The sequence below is a fragment of the Pseudorca crassidens genome, chromosome 5 (genome assembly GCF_039906515.1).
Source record: "Pseudorca crassidens isolate mPseCra1 chromosome 5, mPseCra1.hap1, whole genome shotgun sequence".
Taxonomy (NCBI): Eukaryota; Metazoa; Chordata; class Mammalia; order Artiodactyla; family Delphinidae; genus Pseudorca; species Pseudorca crassidens.
The window spans coordinates 137,802,036-137,821,446 of record NC_090300.1 but is presented as its reverse complement, the minus strand read 5'-3'; the positions used below and the strand labels follow the sequence as shown (position 1 = coordinate 137,821,446).

General features: G+C 38.6%; 1 protein-coding gene across 4 annotated transcripts in view; it reads left to right on the top strand.

Moving 5' to 3' along the window:
* TMEM50B (transmembrane protein 50B) overlaps positions 1-12,789 on the top strand; it is a 34,943-nt gene extending 22,154 nt beyond the window's left edge. For all 4 annotated transcript variants that reach the window (XM_067739381.1, XM_067739382.1, XM_067739383.1 and 1 more), the window contains 4 exons: positions 945-1,012; positions 5,065-5,157; positions 8,085-8,142; positions 11,341-12,789. In XM_067739381.1, coding sequence (XP_067595482.1) covers positions 945-1,012; positions 5,065-5,157; positions 8,085-8,142; positions 11,341-11,386 — 265 coding nt within the window. In that variant the 3' untranslated portion in view covers positions 11,387-12,789. The remainder of the gene's footprint in view (positions 1-944; positions 1,013-5,064; positions 5,158-8,084; positions 8,143-11,340) is intronic.
* Positions 12,790-19,411: the final 6,622 nt, after the last annotated feature.

The following is a 19,411-nucleotide window of genomic DNA, read 5'->3' as shown; positions in this document are numbered from 1 at the left end:
GTCACCACGGAGCACTGAGTATCTAATACATTCAACTTTTACCATGGAGTATTATTTTCTTTAAGTGTGTCACTTAACTGTATTTGCCAGTATTGGAGGGAGGGCAGGACTGGCCTTAAATGAGATTGATCTATGGCTTTCCTTTTTTATTAAATCATATTTAGGTTTAGCCATTATCTCACTTCATAAAAGAGTTTGGAAGCTTTTCATGGATGTCTTTTAATAATTTAAAAAAATATGTTAAACATTAAGATTACATAATTTTCTTATACTGTCAGGAGCTTCAAAAAGGTAAATTGTAGAAGATGGAACTACTTATATTCATTCAGGATGCTTAGAAAAGACAATTCCTGCTACAAATATACCCGCTCTAACAAGAATGGAAAGAGAAGCTGAATAAAGTAGGCCTATTTATTATACCAAATGTTCTCTGAATTTGAGAAATGGATGAGAGAAAATCACTTGACTTTTAACACAAAGAGAAACTTTTGAACTCTTGGTTATAATGAGAACCTTAAAATGGGGTAACTCATGGTGGGTCATTCATGTATAAATATAAAATAAAATAGACAAAGAACTCAGAAAATTGGTCTCTTTCATAATCTTTGGAGACAAGTGATAGTAATCCCTTAAAATTAAGTATGTTTTTGTTTGATGTTATTATAAATGGAAATGTTTTCTTAATTTTGTTTTCAACATATTTATTACCAATATATAGAAAACATTGATATTTAAAAAAAATTAAGTATGTTTTCTGGGTCTACTTTAGGAAAATAAGACTAGCATAGTATTTCTATCCACTAGGATATTTAAATTAAAAGATAATGTTCAGTTATTCAGATACTGGCTTTAGATAGGAAATGCTTCCCTTCTAAATGATATATAAATATCTCTGAATATTTTAGCAGCATGAAAGCTTATTAGATGATTTTGTATTGTTCTAGGATAAATGCCGTGTCCAATGCTCAGGTGAGAGGTGACAGCTATGAAAGCGGCTGTTTAGGAAGAACAGGTAAGGGCACTTTGAGTTGTTAATGTATGCTGGCAAAAGAGGGATTTATCAGCAGAAAAAACAAAGCCTCTAGTGAGTCTTTATTTAGGGATGATTAATGATTATGTAGGATTTTTAAAAATTTACTTTTAAAAAAAGTTCCTGTGTTATTTAAAACTTTAAGAAAGTTAAAGTTACTGCCAGAGGTTACTGGTTTTTGTCATGTTATATTGCCCATAGTATATAGATAAAATGTAACCATGCAAAATCAATGGATCTTGACTGTTCCTGTGTTAATGATGGATTTATTCTTATCCCAAATGTTGACCAATAATATTACTTACAAGATGGCTGACTGTGATTACTGAATAGCAAAGTATGGACACATTAAGAGATCAAACCTAGGACTACAGTGTTTTTCACATTCAGTTCTGATCACCTGAGTAACCACCCATATAGGCTACAACAGAAGTATTTCGAAGAAACATGCTCTTTGTTTACATATACATATTTTGTTTAGTTTGAATTTTTTTTGGTTTGTCATCCAACAGTATTTTTCTTTTGTTCAGATTATAACACATTCTATTAGAATCCAGGGGTTTGTTTTTAGTGGAATTTCCATGCTGTATATAAAAAGCTCAGGACTAGACATTCTATTTCCAGCCTTTAAGAACTAGGAGGGGTGACTTGTGGTTATAGCAGGAATTTGGAGTAGGTGGGGGAGGAAGTTTGAAGGATGGTTAAGAATAATAGCAAGTACTTGTAGAATACTTAGTGTGTACCAAAGACTGTCCTGAATGCTCTACACATATTAACTCAATTAATTGTCACAATAGTCCTATAAGGTAACCACTCTTGTCCTCAGTTTTAGATTAAGGAACTAAGGCACAGAGAGCTTAAGTAACTTGTCCAAAATCATAAAGCAAGTAAGTGGTGGGACCAGGATTTGAACACTGACAATCTGGTTCCAGAGCCCATGCTCTTGGCCACCATGCTATGTTTGTATCCAGTCGAGAATCATTTAGTCTCTTTGTCTACAGTATCATATATATATATGTATATATATGTATATATATATATATATATATATATATATTTGTCAGTGTATTTGAGGATAACTTATATAAAATATAAAATAAAATTCAATTTAAAGCGTACAGGTCGATGAGTTTTGACAAATGTATACAGTTGTGTAACTGCCACTACAATCATGATATAGAATATTTCCATTACTCCGGAAAGTTCCCTCATATCTCTTTGTAGTTAATCCCCTTTCCCCCACCTCCTGGCCACCACTGATCTGCTTTCTATCACTGTAGTTTTGCCTTTTCTAGAATCTCATATAAATGGAATCATAAAGTATCATAAGACATTAAACCAAATCAAGGAGCTGACGAGCTTAGCTTTAAAAAAAAATTATTTTTTTTGTAAGAACACTAAACATGAGATCTCCTCTCAACACAATTTTAAATGCACAATACCATATTGCTAACTATAGGCACAGTGTCGTACAGCACTCTAGAGCTTATTCATCTTGTGTAGCTGAAACTTTATACTCATTGAACAGCAACTCCCACTTCCCCCTCTCCTAGCTCCTGGCAACCACTACTGTACCCTCTGTTTCTATGAATTTGACTCTCTTAGATACCTCGCATAAGGGGAATGGGCCTTAAAAAAGAAGGAAATCCTGCCATATGTGACAACAGAGGTGAACCTGGAGGACATTATGCTAAGTGAAGTAAACCAGTTACAGGGGAACAAATTAGCTTTCTTTTGTACCTGATGCTTTAAATGCTGATGCACATTTTAAAATTTCACTTCCATTGTGATCCTTGAAGAATGGGAGAGGATGGGAATAGTGATAAATGACAGATGAACCCAAGTTAAAAGTGCATTGTGTGTGTCTGTGCATGCATGTTTACACACACATGCATGCCTTGTGCCCCAGCTTCAGCAGGTAGTGTCAGGAATGAGTGAGAATAAAGAGTAAAAAAGCATGTATTAGCAAGTGACGTTGTGCATAGAGCACACATTAACGTATTTGATCATTTTTCTTTCAAAAATATTCCACAGGCATTGCTGTGGATTATGTTACTATTATCTATTTTCTGTAGAAAATTTCATTGTAACTTACCCAAACTTTTTAGCTTAAAGCTAGAACTTGTATGTGCCTTGGGTCTGTCTGGTTCCAAAGCCCATACTTTTTACTCTCAGTAGTGACTATAACATTTTATTCCACGATTATTTCTTACCCAGTTAAAATTCACAGTCAGTTTACGTCACTTTACATTTATATGTGGTACCGTTAGTGCAAATTCTGTCTAGTGCTTCAAAAATTCAGGGCAAACTATCTTGTAGGCATGCTCAGCTCTTGCCACACTAAGCTTTCATACTACTTAAATGGTTTGTGTGTAATTTATTCCCATTTAATTCCCAGAGGAATTTGCAGGAAAGTGTTATTAACGTAATATACTACAAATGGAACTGTTAAATAAGAAGGAACAGGAACTAGGTAGAAAGAAGATCATGTATTGATACTTAGACTCTAGGACAAAATGGATACTCTTAATTATTAACCTTGACTCTGAGCTTCCTGGTAGTCAAAGCAAAAAAGGGAAAATGTTACAGTTTTTTATTTTTTGCTAAACAAAAGTGTACTCATTTTTCAAGGGAAGTTATTTTCTTGTTCAGTTTTGTTAAAAAATTTTTGTGTGGTCATATATAAAGGACATGAAGGAAAATAATTACAAGGATTTTTGATACTTCCTTTCATTCACTTTAGGTAAAAGCTGTGATTGAATTTGGAGGATGTTTTCCTCCAAGGAAGTAAACATTGTTGTATATTTCTGGAGATCTGTTTAGTATTATAATAAAACTTAGATAACCTAGGGACCCATTTCTCTCAAATATTAGCTGTTCTACTCATTCTGAGCTTTGAGCTTCCTGTATATCTGGTGTCTAAAATATATGAATTTCTGTTCAGTTAGTAACAGAATATCTGAAATTGAAGCAAATTTAGCTTTCTATTATGGAAATTGGCTTGGATTTTATTTTCACTTCAGGGGAGCTATATTCCCCTTCCATAGAGTGACAGGCCGTCAATATACCTGTGATCAGGGTCTGGCACAAATGCTAACTTGCTTTCCTGAAAATGTATTGAATCTACTCAGGTGTCCAGATGATCACTTTATTGAGATTCTGTTGTATAACTTCTAAAATTCTATACAGTAGGGGGTTGAAGAGATACTTTTGTCCTTGAACTTTTCAAGGGTATGTGGTACAGTTTGGCTGAATAAGAGAGATTGAATATATGGTTGCTGTTAGTACCATGTTGAGTAGTACCATGATATTAACGTTGATTTGCATTCATTTGCATTCTCTCATTCCTGTGTGGTAATGGCTATCTGAAATAGCCATTCATTTGCATTCTCTCATTCCTGTGTGGTAATGGCTATCTGAAATACATTTGCTACTTCTAATAGAGCAATTACTTTGATAATATATACAACACGGTAATTTTTCAGTTAGGGTTTTTTTTTTTTTTTTTTTTTTTTTTTTGCGGTATGTGGGCGTCTCACTGTTGTGGCCTCTCCCGTTGCGGAGCACAGGCTCTGGACGCGCAGGCTCAGCAGCCATGGCTCACGGGCCCAGCCACTCGGTGGCATAGTGGGATCCTCCCGGACCAGGGCACGAACCCGTGTCCCCTGCATTGGCAGGAGGACTCTCAACCACTGCGCCACCAGGGAAGCCCTCAGTTAGGGTTTAATTAATCAGTTTAGTCAAATAATTACTTCTGAAGCTGTCCTACTTTAGTTAACTCAGCTGTTAGTTTCTCTAGCCAGTAGAATGGTAACTTACCCTTTTTCCCTTTCCAGGTATCGCTTAACACCTTTTAGTTTTAGTTTCTGTTTTTCAATCTTCATTCAGTTAAATGTTTTAGCAGGTGTATATAAATACGTGACTGCCTTTGATAGGCATAGCATATATTAGATGAGCAGTGTTCTAGTGTTACATATTCCTAAGGCATAGAGCTGTAGAAATGAGCAAAATCATAAAGCCTATTTTTCACACAGGTGCTCGAGTTTGGCTCTTCATTGGTTTCATGTTGATGTTTGGGTCACTTATTGCTTCTATGTGGATTCTTTTTGGTGCATATGTTACCCAAAGTAAGTATTTATTCCTCTTTTATTTCATAGGAAAGATTCAGATATGTCCTTTATATTTGGCTTAGTCTGTCAACTCCCCGTGGAGTAAAATTTAGTTTAATAATTCAGTTAGCTTGAAGGTAAATCTCTGTTTGAAGATATAAATTATTTAATAAAACTTCTCAGTGGGGTCATTTAGTGCAGTGGGATAGCCTCGTTAGGAAAACCAAGCCACTGACAAGACCAGGTAACTCTCAGCTGTCTCTAGAGGTTCTGATTTCCTTCCTTACCCCAGATAGCCGGGCTCTATACCAGAGGCCTTTTACTGAGTGTTGTAGTGGTAAAAGTGAGAAATCTGTACAGGGCTACAGCCCCTTATACACAATTCTAAAATCCACAAAAGTGCTGAAGGTCAGGTTTTTCATAACCAGTTTGGCAGCAAAACCTGACCTAATGATCTAGGGCTCATTATAGTCTTTATTTCATTTAATAAGTATTCAAATGTTTTATTAGAGGAATGTGGTTGTATTTGATTGTGGGATGCTGGTCCAAACATAGTTGGGGGTGCTATGTAATATTATGCCCTGTGTTACCGTTTTTCTTTTTTTTAATAAATTTATTTATTTATTTATTTTTGGCTGCGTTGGGTCTTTGTTGCTGCGCATGGGCTTCCTCTAGTGGCAGGGTGCGGGGGCTACTCTTCGTTGCGGTGCGCAGGCTTCTCATTGCTGTGGCTTCTCTTGTTGCAGAGCATGGGCTCTAGGTGCGTGGGCTTCTGTAATTGTGGCACGTGGGCTCAGTAGTTGTGGCTCGCGGGCTCTAGAGCTCAGGCTCAGTAGTTGTGGCGCACGGGCTTAGTTGCTCCGTGGCATGTGGGATCTTCCCGGACCAGGGCTCAAACCTGTGTCCCCTGCATTGGCAGGTGGATTCTTAACCACTGAGCCACCAGGGAAGTCCCCCTGTGTTACCATTTTTAAATCTGAAAAATCCTGAGTTCCAAAACATACCTTGCCCCAAGGTTTTCAAGGTAAGGCGTTGTGGACCCCAGTATCTTTCTGTCCACTGATACGTCTTCTCTCCAACCCCAACCTCTAATTTTTCATTCATAGGTACAAGGGGAGGGTTTTTTTTGTTTGTTGATTTTTGTTTTTTAGGGGGCAGAGGTGCTGAGAAGCACTGTCAGTTCACAAGGGGAGTTTTTTAAGTGCAAGACTGAAGACGTGTGTAGCCTTCATGTTGAAACTGGTGATGCAATGGAGTGAGCTCTTAGTATACCATTCTGAGTTTTGTGACTGTTCCACTCACCATAGCTTTTCATCACGGGGATGGCGAGAGGTTTTGAAAAGCAGGACCCAGTCTCAGCATGTGCTTCTGGAAGCATCAGAAGAACCTCTTTCACTGGCTCTCCCTTCACTCCAAAGACAGGAATAAGTTTCAGATAACAGTTTATTCATCTTCTGATGCCTCTATCTTTGGAATCTCTTTGTCACTCTGCTTAACTGTCACATCTTGTCCTGACCCACAACTGACCTTTTAATATCTTGATAGGATCCCTTAAGTATCATAGATTGATCAGTATAAGATTTGGGAATACCTTTGTCTTTCATTTTGCACAAAATAAGTCAGTACAAGAGGACAGTGGTTGTCTAATGTTTAATTAATACTACTCTAAAATGTGTTATTTTAGTTAATTAAAAATACCCTGGAGCACACAGTTCTAGCATGAAGCTTATTTGAGGGAAAGTAGTTTTTTTACTTTCTTTCTTTTTTCTGGGGGCTGTGCCACGCAGCTTGGGGGATCTTGGTTCCCCAACAAGGGATGGAACCCGTGCCCTTGGTAGTGAGAGTGCAGAGTCCTAACCACTGGACCCACGGAATTCCCTCAGTGGTCGTATCTTAATCTTTAAAGAACTAGTACATACTGAGAAATTTCTCAATTATGGATCTCACCTTCATATTTCTACAGTGTTGCTCATTATATATACTTTTTAGTTTGTAAACTGACTTCAGAGAGCATTTCTAACACATATTTCAAATCTTTTACTGTACAGATTTTTCTGGAACTGTTAATAATCATAGCAGCAGCTAACATTTATATAGCACTTTATGAGCCAGGAACTGTTCTGAGCACTGTGCATAGTCCACATCTCACACTCTGTGGGGCAGGTGCTGTTACAATGCCCATTTTACAGATGAGGAAAGTAAGGCATAATGAGGTTAAATAATTTGCCCATGGTCATACATTTAGTCAGTGGTAGAGTTAGGATTCAAATCCAGGGGTATTGCTCAAACTTGGGGCTTTTAACCATGCAGCTATATTGTTTGCTATGATATCAAAGGCTACAAATTGAATATTTCTTCATCCCAACTAGTATTTTTAATCAACATTGATAGTTTTATAAAAGTTAAATATCCACAAAAATTTGAGTAATTTCCAAATTTTTCTTTTTCCTTCCTATGAAGATAGGGGCTGTTTTCTCCAGGAGAATATGATGATGAATTATAATGATTCTTTTCATATATGTCAGATTTGTGCAATAAAACTCCTGAATTCATGAAAGAAAATAAAATGAACAGACTGTTACATCATCAAAAATTTAATTTGTATCTTTCTAACATTGTGTGTTTCTGTATTGGCCATAGGAAGTGAAGGGGTGAGCTGCTGCTTCCTCGGCAGTTCCGATGCAGCTAAAACCATAGCAACTACTTTAGACAAAAAGAAAACCTAATAATTTCATTGTCTTTAATCCAGAGTGAGAGTAATCCTTTGTATTGGGAGAATGAGATTGTCATTTTCTTACTTCAATTTCATTGTGGATTTCTTAGAGTTAATGAATAATAGTAGTGTTTTATAATATACAGAGCATGTCATTATGAATGGCATGAATACTTAGTTACTGCCGTTTGCCTTTTGTAATTATCTGATCTGTTTTACTTTGTGTGTGCAGATACTGATGTTTATCCAGGACTAGCTGTGTTTTTTCAAAATGCACTTATATTTTTTAGGTAAGTTGCCTAATTTTTTAACTATACACCTGTAACATTTATAGAAACATCATCTTTATTATAAGAGCAGCATAGGCACTGGAACATGTATAAATCTCTTGGATTAGTTACAATGTATAGAACTTCTTTTAAAAGGTGAAAATTCTACTATTGCATAAAAGCGTACACAAGCCATTTAATTAGGGGCCCTGCTATGTGCCAAGACCTCAGCTAGATGCTTTATATATGTTACCTTTTAAATTCCCACTTAATTATCTTAAGTATGTAAAACAGGTGGTGCTCCCGTTTTATACATGAGGAAATAAGACTCAGAGCTTACTTAAGGCCGCTTAGCTAGCAAACGCAGAACGGGGATTTGAACCCAGACTGCTGCTTCCATAGCCTGTGTTTTGTTAAGAAACCGTATCATGTACCTTTAATAAAATAAGAAAAAAAGAAATTAGAATTAATACATACTATGCATGTCGTATACAAAACCTGGTTGGTGAATTGGGTTTTGTATTAAGTTTTTAAGATAACTTAAAGTAAGTATAAAAATAAAAGAATATCAAAAGTATTTTTTAGGGGCAATCTTCTAAAAAGCTTCCAAAATGAGGCCCTGTAGCCTTTGCTTTCCAGAATGAAATGTCTTTTAGTGTAAAGATAGGTATTTTAGGCGTCATTTATAAAATTATATCCCTTACCCCATACCCCTCTCACAAAAGCATTAAGATCTAAGCCTTGAAGAAATTTGTTTTTGTCATTGATTTTAAGCAATTTGATTATGGTGTGCTGTGGTGTCGTTTTCTTCATATTTCTTCTGTTTGGGGTTCATTGAGTTGCTTGAATCTGCGGATTTATAGTTTTCATCAAATTGGGAATCTTTTCGGACATTATTTCTTCAGATATTTTTTTCTGTCCACCCTGCCCTTCTGGCTTCCAATTACATGTATATTAGGCTGTGGGAAGTCATCCCACAGCTCACTGGTGCTTAGTTCTTTTCATGTTTTTTTTTGCCCTACCTCTCCACCCCTACTCTTACCCCATCACTCCATCAAGTATTCTCTTTTCTTGTTTTCTCTCTGTATTTCATTTGGGATAGTTAAATCTTTAAGTTCACTAATCTCTACCTCTGTCATGTCTAATCTGCTATGACTCCCATCCAGTATGTTTTTCATCTTAGACATTGTATTTTTCATCTCTATTAGCTTGATTTTTTTTAAAACAATTTCCATGTATCTCCCTAACATACTTATGCTTTCCTCTGCCTTCTTGAACATATGAAGTATGTTTATAACTATTTCAGTGTCCTTGTCTAATTGTGTCAATTCTTAGTCTGTTCCTATTGATTATTTCTACTTATTTTTTTCATTCTGGATCTCTTTTCCCCTGTTTGCTTCTTTGCATGAAGCTGATTGGGGGCTGGACTTTGTGGTATTCCTTTAAATGCTTTTGAGCTTTGTTCTGGATGCAGCTCAGTCACTTGGAAACAGTTCAATCCTTTCAAGTTTTGCTTTTAAGCTTCGTTAGGCAGGACCAAAGCAGCTTTAGTCTGGAATTAATATGTCCCCCTTACTAAGGCAGTACACTTTTGAGTATTCTTCCTGATTCTCCACGTAGTCTGAGGTTTTCCACTCTGCTATGAGATTCTGAAGTCTTCCCAGCCCTGTGGGAGCTTTGGGAATTGTTCTTTCCAGTGATTCCTGCCCTTTTCTTGGGTAGTTTCCTCACATGCATCTGCTGTCAGCACTTGGCAGAAGCCTCAAAGGGAACCCCCTACCGATCTCCTGGGCTCCCCCTCTCTAGTTCTCTGTATCCCGCCTTGCACACTCCCGCCGCTTGGCCTCCCTGAACTCTCAACTCTGTTTCCTCAACTCCGGGAGACCACTGTGCCCTGCCTGGGTTCCCTCTTATTGCACTGTGGCCTTGGACACTCTTGATTTTTAAAGATGTTCGACAGTTTCTGCTGCCTTGTGATTGTATTTCTTGGCATGTGACTGACAGCCTTCTGGGAATACAGTGAATTTTCATGAAGATACCTTAGGCACTGTTGAGAGATCAAGTTTAAATTCAGATTCAGCCATTTGTAGTGGTAGAGGAGTCTATATAAATGACAGTTGGATGAACAGAAACCTTGTATGTTTAAAGGCCTGTGCTCACATGGGCAATGACCACTGCATCAGCGATGCGCTATGCCCAGAGGCTGGCAAGTTATCCAGCCAGCTGTGTGCTTCCTGTGTGCCAGGCCTTTTCTAAGCACCAGAGTGCACTCCTACTTCTCCGGCCACTCTTCCTCTGTTTCCTTTGCAGGCTGATCCTCCACCCTCTGGCCGCTAACTTTTGAAGTTTCTTACGGTTCTGTTCTAAGCCTCTTCTCAACTCGTTCTTGCTCTAGGTGAGGTCCTTTTTGCTTGGGACTTCAGTTATTGCCTATATGCCAGTGAGTCATAGCTGTCTATCTCCATGTCTGAACCACATATCCAGATTCTTACTTATCCCCTCTTGGGTGGCTGACATTTCAAATCTACCACCTCCAGCATACCCACAGCTCAAACTCACGTTGCCAGAGTGTCCCATCTCTGCCCCGCTCCTTCCCTTATACCTTGCTGAGATAATTCCCACTCTTCTTTTAGATCTCAGTTCAGTCACTACTTCCTCAGGAAAACCTTCTTGACCTCTAACTAGATCAGATCCTTGTATTTCCCTCTCTTGGTACCATGTGTGTCATTGAGTTGGAATTTGATTGTCTCCCATTAGTGAGCACATTTGTCTTGTTTTGACTCACAGTCACATTCCCAGTGCTTAGCTAGGTGCCTGGTGCCCAGCCAGTACTCTGTACAGTAATTATTTGTTAAATGAACGAAGAATTTCAACATGGTCTGTTAGGATGCTTCAGTGTTTGTAGCTCAGACATTGTAGGATCGTAGAGATGTGAGTGGCCCTCATGCCGGCTACTATGAGAAATGCCCCCTTTCCTTACAAGTGACCTATCTAGTAACTTCAGGCTTTAAGAAAAGATATTCAATTAAGCTCAACCATCAAGGTCAACAAACTGCTTTATAAAACAAGCAAATTCAGACCAACACCACCACAATCTGTAATTTTAGAAATTGATACAAAGGGATCAGTGAGGTACCCATCAAAGCATATTTAGAAAATAAATTCTCTTTTGCGTTTCTATGTGATTTTACCTCATGATTTATTTTAATATCTTTCTAGCACTCTGATCTATAAATTTGGAAGAACTGAAGAGCTATGGACCTGAGATCACTTCTCAAATCACATTTTCCTTTTGTTATATTCTATTTGTAGATAAGTTTTTATCTCTCAATATAATTTACACATTGCCAAATGGAATAGATTGTACATTAAATGTTTTGTTTCTTTACACTTTTATGCTCTGAGTTTTGAAATAGTTTTATGAAATTTCTGTCCTTTTTTCTCATTGAATAGATTGTTAATATGTACATAGTATAAGACTATATAGATGAGATGATCTGTGTTGGTTTTTTTATTCTTGAAGACTTAAAGCTTAATCTGTTCCCTCAGCCAGGGTTGTATCATCACCTAATTATAGAGTTAACTACTTTGTCTCAGTATCTCTAATTTTCAAAATGTGCAAAAAATACAGCTCCATATACCTGAAATAAGCGCTGAGCCATTAAAAAAGGTATTTCAGCAAGTTGTAATTTATTTTGGCTTAAAAATGAGATTTTTTTTTAAAGGAAAAATGTTTGTTCTTATGTATAAAGTGGACTTTTATATGAAGATTTTAAAAAATGTCTGAAGGACTAGTTTGAAAGCCTCTTTTAAAAACAATTCCTCTCATATGACTTTATTTGAGAAGGGTTAATACATGATCAGATAAGCTCAGTTTTATATGGTTGATGTAAAACGACTGTAAGGCAGCTCAGCAACGTGCTTCTTACAAAAGCAGCTTAAATGGTTCTCTTTTGACAGCCTACTATTATCTGACATTACAAAATTCTATATCAAGCAAGTTTGAGACAACTGCAGCTTAAAAGCATGAACCATATAACAAAAAGTGGAACAATTAGTTTCAAGATAAAGCACTTCTTCCCAAAGGGGATTATTATGACGTAGTGAAAAATTAGGCATTTCATCCACTCAGTTACTGACTGCAAGTGTCTTTTTGCTCTAGCTCTCAAGCTTTAGGTGAACTCTTCCTGCAGAATACATCTTTAACCTGCAAGTTCTTACTCCAGTCAAAAACTTCTTTTGCTGAGTTTGAAATACTGTATTTGCACTGAGTGTATTCCCGTGAGAGATTTCAGAGGGATAGTTGGGTCTTTATTTCTACTTTTGCTTTCCTTTGTTATACAGGTTTTGTGTTGTACTTTTTTCCTCCAGAGGGATTTTTCTAGAGCCTTTTGTTGTAAGACAGAATAATATCAGTGGTATTATATGCAGCTTCTAATATAAGCCTTATTTTGCTTAATGTCTCTCCTCTCTGAGGATTTACTGTGCACAGAGCATGAAGCAGTTGTGGAATGCTGTGCCTTTGTCTAGATACCATCTTGTTTAATTACTTCTTTCTTTGTTGTTTTTTCCTCAAAAAAAACCTGTGTCTTGCTTCCAACAAATTTTAAGACTGATTACTTGTTTCCACTCCCTTCTAACCTCTTGCAATAAATATTACTTCTCACACATTCTAGTATTGTTAAATCTGTTGGAGAAAATGAACTATAAAAGTGGGTTGGCTGTTCATTTTGCAGTTACTCAAGTGGACCTGGTCAAAGAAGCAGTTTCCTTTTATAAAATAAAGATATATATATATTTTTTTTTTTTGGGGGGGGGGGCGGTGGAGCATGCCATGTGGCTTGTGGGATCCTAGCTCCCTGACCAAGGATCGAACCTGGGCCCTTGGCAGTGAAAGCACAGAGTCCTAACCACTGGACCAGCAGGAAATTTCCAGGAGAACTGTATTATACTCAGATTTGTGAAATGCTAATGTGAAGGCTAATGAAGGCCATCCAGAAGGCCTAGTGGCAGTTTTTTCTGTTTTTGACTCTGTCATGAATTTGTTTTAATTGTGAGCAAATCACTTAATTTCCCTGTTTGTTTCCTCATTAAAAAAAAAAGATAATGTTAGTATCCACTCCTATCAGACATTGTGAGTTAGAATAGGGTCCTTTGTAACCATTTAAAGATACATGTGATTCCCTTAATATAAAGGTCTCCTGGGGCAGAGTCAAGATGGCAGTGTGGGAAGATGCCGAATTAGCGTCTCCCCACAACTAGGGTGCCTGCCGGCCGCTGATGGGGCACCCTGATGCCCAAGGAGATGGGAGGAACCCCCAAGTGAACCGATAGGGACGTGGTGGGGGCAGAACGGGGAGGAGAAGTGGAGGCCAGACAGCATCCACGCCCCTGAGGCTGGGGAGTTCAGGAGAGGTAGGCAGGAGGGACCCTCTGGGAGGAGTGGAGGGCATTTGCCCCACCCACTCAGGCCCTGGGAGCCCGCTGAGCTCCCAGGCCAGTCCCCTGCCCTCCAAGGCCCCCTCCACTCCCCTGCCACATTGGTCCTGGGAGCATAGGAAGGAGGCTGGGGAGATCAGGAGAGGCAGGTGGGAGGGGCCCTCCAGGAGGACCAGGAGAGGAGCGGAGAGTGTTTTCCCCACCCACTCAGGTCCGGGGAGCCTGATGAGCTCCCAGGCTGGTCCCCTGCCCTCCAAGCCCCCCCCCACCGCCACTCCCCCTGGCCACATTGGTCCTGGGGGCATAGGAAGGAGGCTGAGGGGAGTTAAGGAGAGGCGGGAGGAGGGGCGCTCCAGGAGGAGCAGGAGAGGAGCAGAGGGCGATTGCCCTGCCCACTCGGGCTCAGAAAGCTTGCTGGGCTCCCAGGTGAGGTCTCCCGTCATCTGAGACCAGGGGTGGGGGGCACGCCTGGGCCCCTTCTGTTCCTTGAGCCTAAGCCCCACCCCACCCCCAGCCCCCAGGGCCTTTTCCAGCCCTGTGGGTCCTGAGCATTGGCCCTGCCACCGCTGAAACCTCACCCTTGCTTACACCCTGCCCTCCACAGCCAAGGCCTTTACCCCGTTTTGTTTGTTTTTTTTTTTCTTTTCCCTCCTCCTCTTTTTTACTATTGCAGTACTGATATACCTTCCGGTTGTTGATTCGTCTATATTTTTAGTTTTATATTCTTCCTAAAATATCTGTTAGTTTCCTAGTCTATTTTATTTTTTACTTCATTTTTTTTTTTGCTGCCCCAGGTGGCTTGCAGGATGTTGGTTCACGAGCCCAGGGTCAGGCCTAAGCTCCTGCAGTGGGAGCTCCGAGTCCAAACCACTGGACTAACAGAGAACCTCAGTCCCGAGGGAATATTCATTGGAGTGAGGTCTCATGGAGTTCCTCATCTCAGCACCAAGACCCAGCTCTACCCAATAGCCTACAATCCCCAGTGTTGGAAGCCTCAGGCCAAACAACCAGTAAGACAGGAACACAATCCCACACATTAAAAAAAAAATTGAGGGCTTCCCTGGTGGTGCAGTGGTTGAGAATCTGCCTGCTAATGCACGGGGACACGGTTCGAGCCCTGGTCTGGGAAGATCCCACGTGCCATGGAGCAACTAGGCCCGTGAGCCACAACTACTGAGCCTGCGCGTCTGGAGCCCGTGCTTCTGAACAAGAGAGGCTGCGATAGTGAGAGGCCTGTGCACCGCGATGAAGAGTGGCGCCCGCTTGCCACAACTAGAGAAAGCCCTCGCACAGAAACGGGGACCCAACGCAGCAAAAAAATTAATAAACTCCTACCCCCAACATCTTTAAAAAAATAAATAAATAAATTGAGATGGCAAAAGTGTCACAGATGAAGGAGCAAGGTAAAAACCTGCAAGACCAAATAAATGAAGAGGAAATAGTCAATCTACCTGAAAAAGATTTCAGAGTAATGATAGTAAAGATGATCCAGAATCTTGGAAATAGAATGGAAGTGTGGATTGAGAAAATAAAAGAAATGTTTAACAAAGATCTAGAAGAACTAAAGAACAAACAAACAGAGGTGAACAACACAATAACTGAAATGAAAAATACACTAGAAGGAATCAATAACAGAATAACGGAGGCAGAAAGAATAAGTGAGCCGGAAGACAAAGTGGTGGAAATAACTGCTGAGGAGAAAAATAAAGAAAAAAGAATGAAAAGAATTGAAGACAATCTCAGAGACCTCTGGGACAACACTAAATGCACCAACATTCGAATTATAGGGGTCCCAGAAGAAGAAGAGAAAAAGAAAGGGTCTGAGAAAATATTTGAAGAGATTATAGTGGAAAACTTCCCTAATATGGGTAAGGAAATACCCAAGTCCAGGAAGCACAGAGAGTCCCATACAGGATAAACCCCAGGAAAAACACACCAAGACACATGTTAATCAAACTAACAAAAATTAAATTCAAAAAAATATATTAAAAGCAGCAAGGGAAAAAAAAAAAATAACACACAAAGGAATCCCCATAAGGTTATCAGCTGATTTTTCAGTGGAAAGTCTGCAGGCCAGAAGGGAGTGGCAGGATATATTTAAAGTGATGAAAGAGAAAAACCTACAACCAAGATTACTCTACCCAGCAAGGATCTCATTCAGATTCAACAGAGAAGTCAAAAGCTTTTCAAAGAAAAGCTAAGAGAATTCAGCACCACCAAACAACTTTACAACAAATGCTAAAGAAATTTCTCTAAGCGGGAAACACAAGAGAAGAAAAAGACCCACAAAAACAAACGCAAAACAATTAAGAAAATAGTAATAGGAACATACATATTGATAATAACTTTGAATGTAAGTGGATTAAATGCCCCAACCAAAAGACAGACTGGCTGAATGGATACAAAAACAAGACCCATATATATGCTGTCTACAAGAGACCCACTTCAAACCTAGGGACACATATAGACTGAAAGTGAAGGGACAGAAAAAGATATTCCATGCAAATGGAAATAAAAAGAAAGTTGGAGTAGCAATACTTGTATCAGATAAAATAGACTTTAAAATAAAGACTGTTACAAGAGATAAGGAGGGACACTACATAATGATCAAAGGATCAATCCAAGAAGAAGATATAACAATTATAAATGTTTATGCACCCAACATAGGAGCACCTCAATACGTAAGGCAAGTGCTAACAGCCATGAAACCACTTACACCAAATAGATCATCCAAACAGAAAATAAATAAGGAAACACAAGCTTTAAATGACACAATAGACCAGATCTAATTGGTATTTGTAGAATATTCCACCGAAAAGTGGCAGAATACACTTTCTTCTCAAGTGCACACGGAACATTCTCCAGGATAGATCATATCCTGGGTCAGAAATCAAGCCTCAGAAAATTTAAGAAAATTGTAATTGTATTAAGCATCTTTTCTGACCACAACGCTATGTGACTGGAAATCAATTACAGGAAAAAAACTGTAAAAAACAATACATGGAGGCTAAACAGTGCACTACTGAATAACCAAGAGATCACTGAAGAAATCAAAGAAGAGATTAAAAAATACATAGAAACAAATGACAATGAAAACACGATGACCCAAAACCTATGGGAAGCAGCAAAAGCAGTTCTAAGAGGGAAGTTTATAGCAATTCAATCTCACCTCAAGAAACAAGAAAAATCTCAAACAATCTAACTCTGCACTTAAAACAACTAGAGAAAGAAGAACAAAGAAAACCCAAAGTCATTAGAGGGAAAGAAATCATAAAGATCAGAGCAGAAATAAATGAAATAGAAATGAAGAAAACAGCAAAGATTAATAAAACTAAAAGCTGGTTCTTTGAGAAGATAAGCAAAATTGATAAACCCTTAGCCAGACTCATCAAGAAAAAAAGGGAGAGGATGCAAATCAATAAAATTAGAAATGAAAAAGGAGAAATCACAACTGACATTGCAGAAATACAATGGATTATAAGAGACTACTACAAACAACTATATGCCAATAAAATGGACAGCCACAAAGAAATGGACAAATTCTTGGAAAGGTACAATGTTCCAAGACTGAACCAGGAAGAATTAGAAAATATAAACAAGCCTATCACAAGTAATGAAATTGAAACCATAATTAAAAATCTTCCAACAAACAAAAGTCCAGGACCAGATGGTTTCACAGGCGAATTCTATCAAACATTTAGAGAAGAGCTAACACCAATCCTTCTCAAACTCCTCCAAAAAATTGCAGAGGGAGAAACACTCCCAAATTCATTCTACGAAGCCACCATCACCCTGATACCAAAACCAGAAAAAGATACCACAAAAAAAGAAAATTATAGACCAATACCACTGCTGAACATAGATGCAAAAATCCTGAACAAAATCCTGAACTAGCAAGCAGAATCCAACAGCACATTAAAAGGATCATACACCATGATCTAGTGGGATTTATCCCCGGGATGCAAGGATTCTTAAGTATACTCAATCAATGTGATACACCACAGTAACAAATTAAGGAATAAAAACCATATGATCATCTCAGTAGATGCAGAAAAAGCTTTTGACAAAACTCAACACCCATTTATGATAAAAACTCTCCAGAAAATGGGCATAGAGGGAACCTCCCTCAACATAATAAAGGCCATATATGACAAACCCACAGCAAGCATCATACTCAATGGCGAAAAACTGAAAGCATTTCCTCTAAGATCAGGAGCAAGACAAGGATGTCCACTCTCGCTACTCTTATTCAACATAGTTTTGAAAGTCCTAGCCGTGGCAATCAGAGAAGAAACAGAAGTAAAAGGAATACAAATTGGAAGAGAAGTAGTAAAACTCATTATTTGCCAATGACATGATAATATACATAGAAAATCCTAAAGGTGCCACCAGAAAACTACTAGAACTAATCAATGAATTTGGTAAGGTTGCAGGATACAAGATCAATGCACAGAAATCTCTGGCATTCCTATACACCAACAACAAAAAATCAGAAATAGAAATTAAAGAAACACTCCCATTTACCATTGGAACAAAAAGAATAAAATACCTAGGAATAAACCTGCCTAAGGAGGCAAAAGACTTGTACTCAGAAAACTATAAAACACTGATGAGAGAAATTTCATAAAATAGAAATATAAAAATAGAATTACCATATGGCCCAGCAATCCCACTACCTGGCATATACCCTTAGAAAACCATAATTCAAAAAGAGACATGCACCACAATGTTCATTGCAGCACTATTTACAATAGCCAGGTCATGGAACCAACCTAAATGTCCATCGACAGATGAATGGATAAAGAAGATGTGGCACATGTATACAATGGAATATTACTCAGCCATAAAAAGCAACAAAATTGAGTTATTTGTAGTGAGGTGGATGACCTAGAGTCTGTCATACAGAGTAAAGTAAGTCAGAAAGAGAAAAACAAATACCGTATGCTAACGCATACATATGGAATCTTAAAAAAAAATGGTACTGCTGAACCTAGTTGCAGGGCAGGAATAAAGAGGTAGACATAGAGAATGGACTTGATGATATGGGGTGGGAGGGCGAGGCTGGGGTGAAGTGAGAGTAGCATTGACATACACACTACTGAATGTAAAATAGTTGGCTTGTGGGAAGCAGCAGCATAGCACAGGGAGATCTGGTCTGTGCTTTGCGATGACCTAGAAGGGTGGGATAGGGAGGGTGGGAGGGAGGCTCGAGAGGCAGGGGATATGGGGACATGTGTATGCATATGGCTGATTCGCTTTGTTGTGCAACAGAAACTAACTTGGTATTGTGAAGCAATTATACTCCAATAAAGATGTATTAAAAAAAAAAACCAAAACAAGAAACCCCCCCAAACTGCAAAGGATATTATTGGAACAATTGGAGACACTTGAATATAACTGTGTATTGGATAACTAGTAAAAAGAAAAAAACAAACCTTGTTTAATATAGTTGATTCATAAGCTTGAGCTCAAAGCAGCACTATAACATATGCCCCAAGGAAGCTTCTAACTCATGCATTTTTTCCGTAAGGCGCATTCCAGTCTTGGGGGTCATTTTACACAGTGAAATCAGTAACAAGACATAAAAATGTGAAAAAGGTGGCACAAAATAGGCTGTGGAAAGGACACATTACAGCATGAGAGCTGAAACAAGAAGGCAGAGCTTCATCTCGTTCCACCTCAGCTGGGGATCTGTGGGCCAGGCGACCTCAATTACCACTCAAAGCATATCCGAAAATGACCAGGGCGTGCCACGAGTATTGACTTGGGAGTTACAAATAAATGTTTTATCGAGTAAGTGAACTTGCAAATAATGAAGTTTGACCGCAGTTTATAAAGAACTCTGATTGAC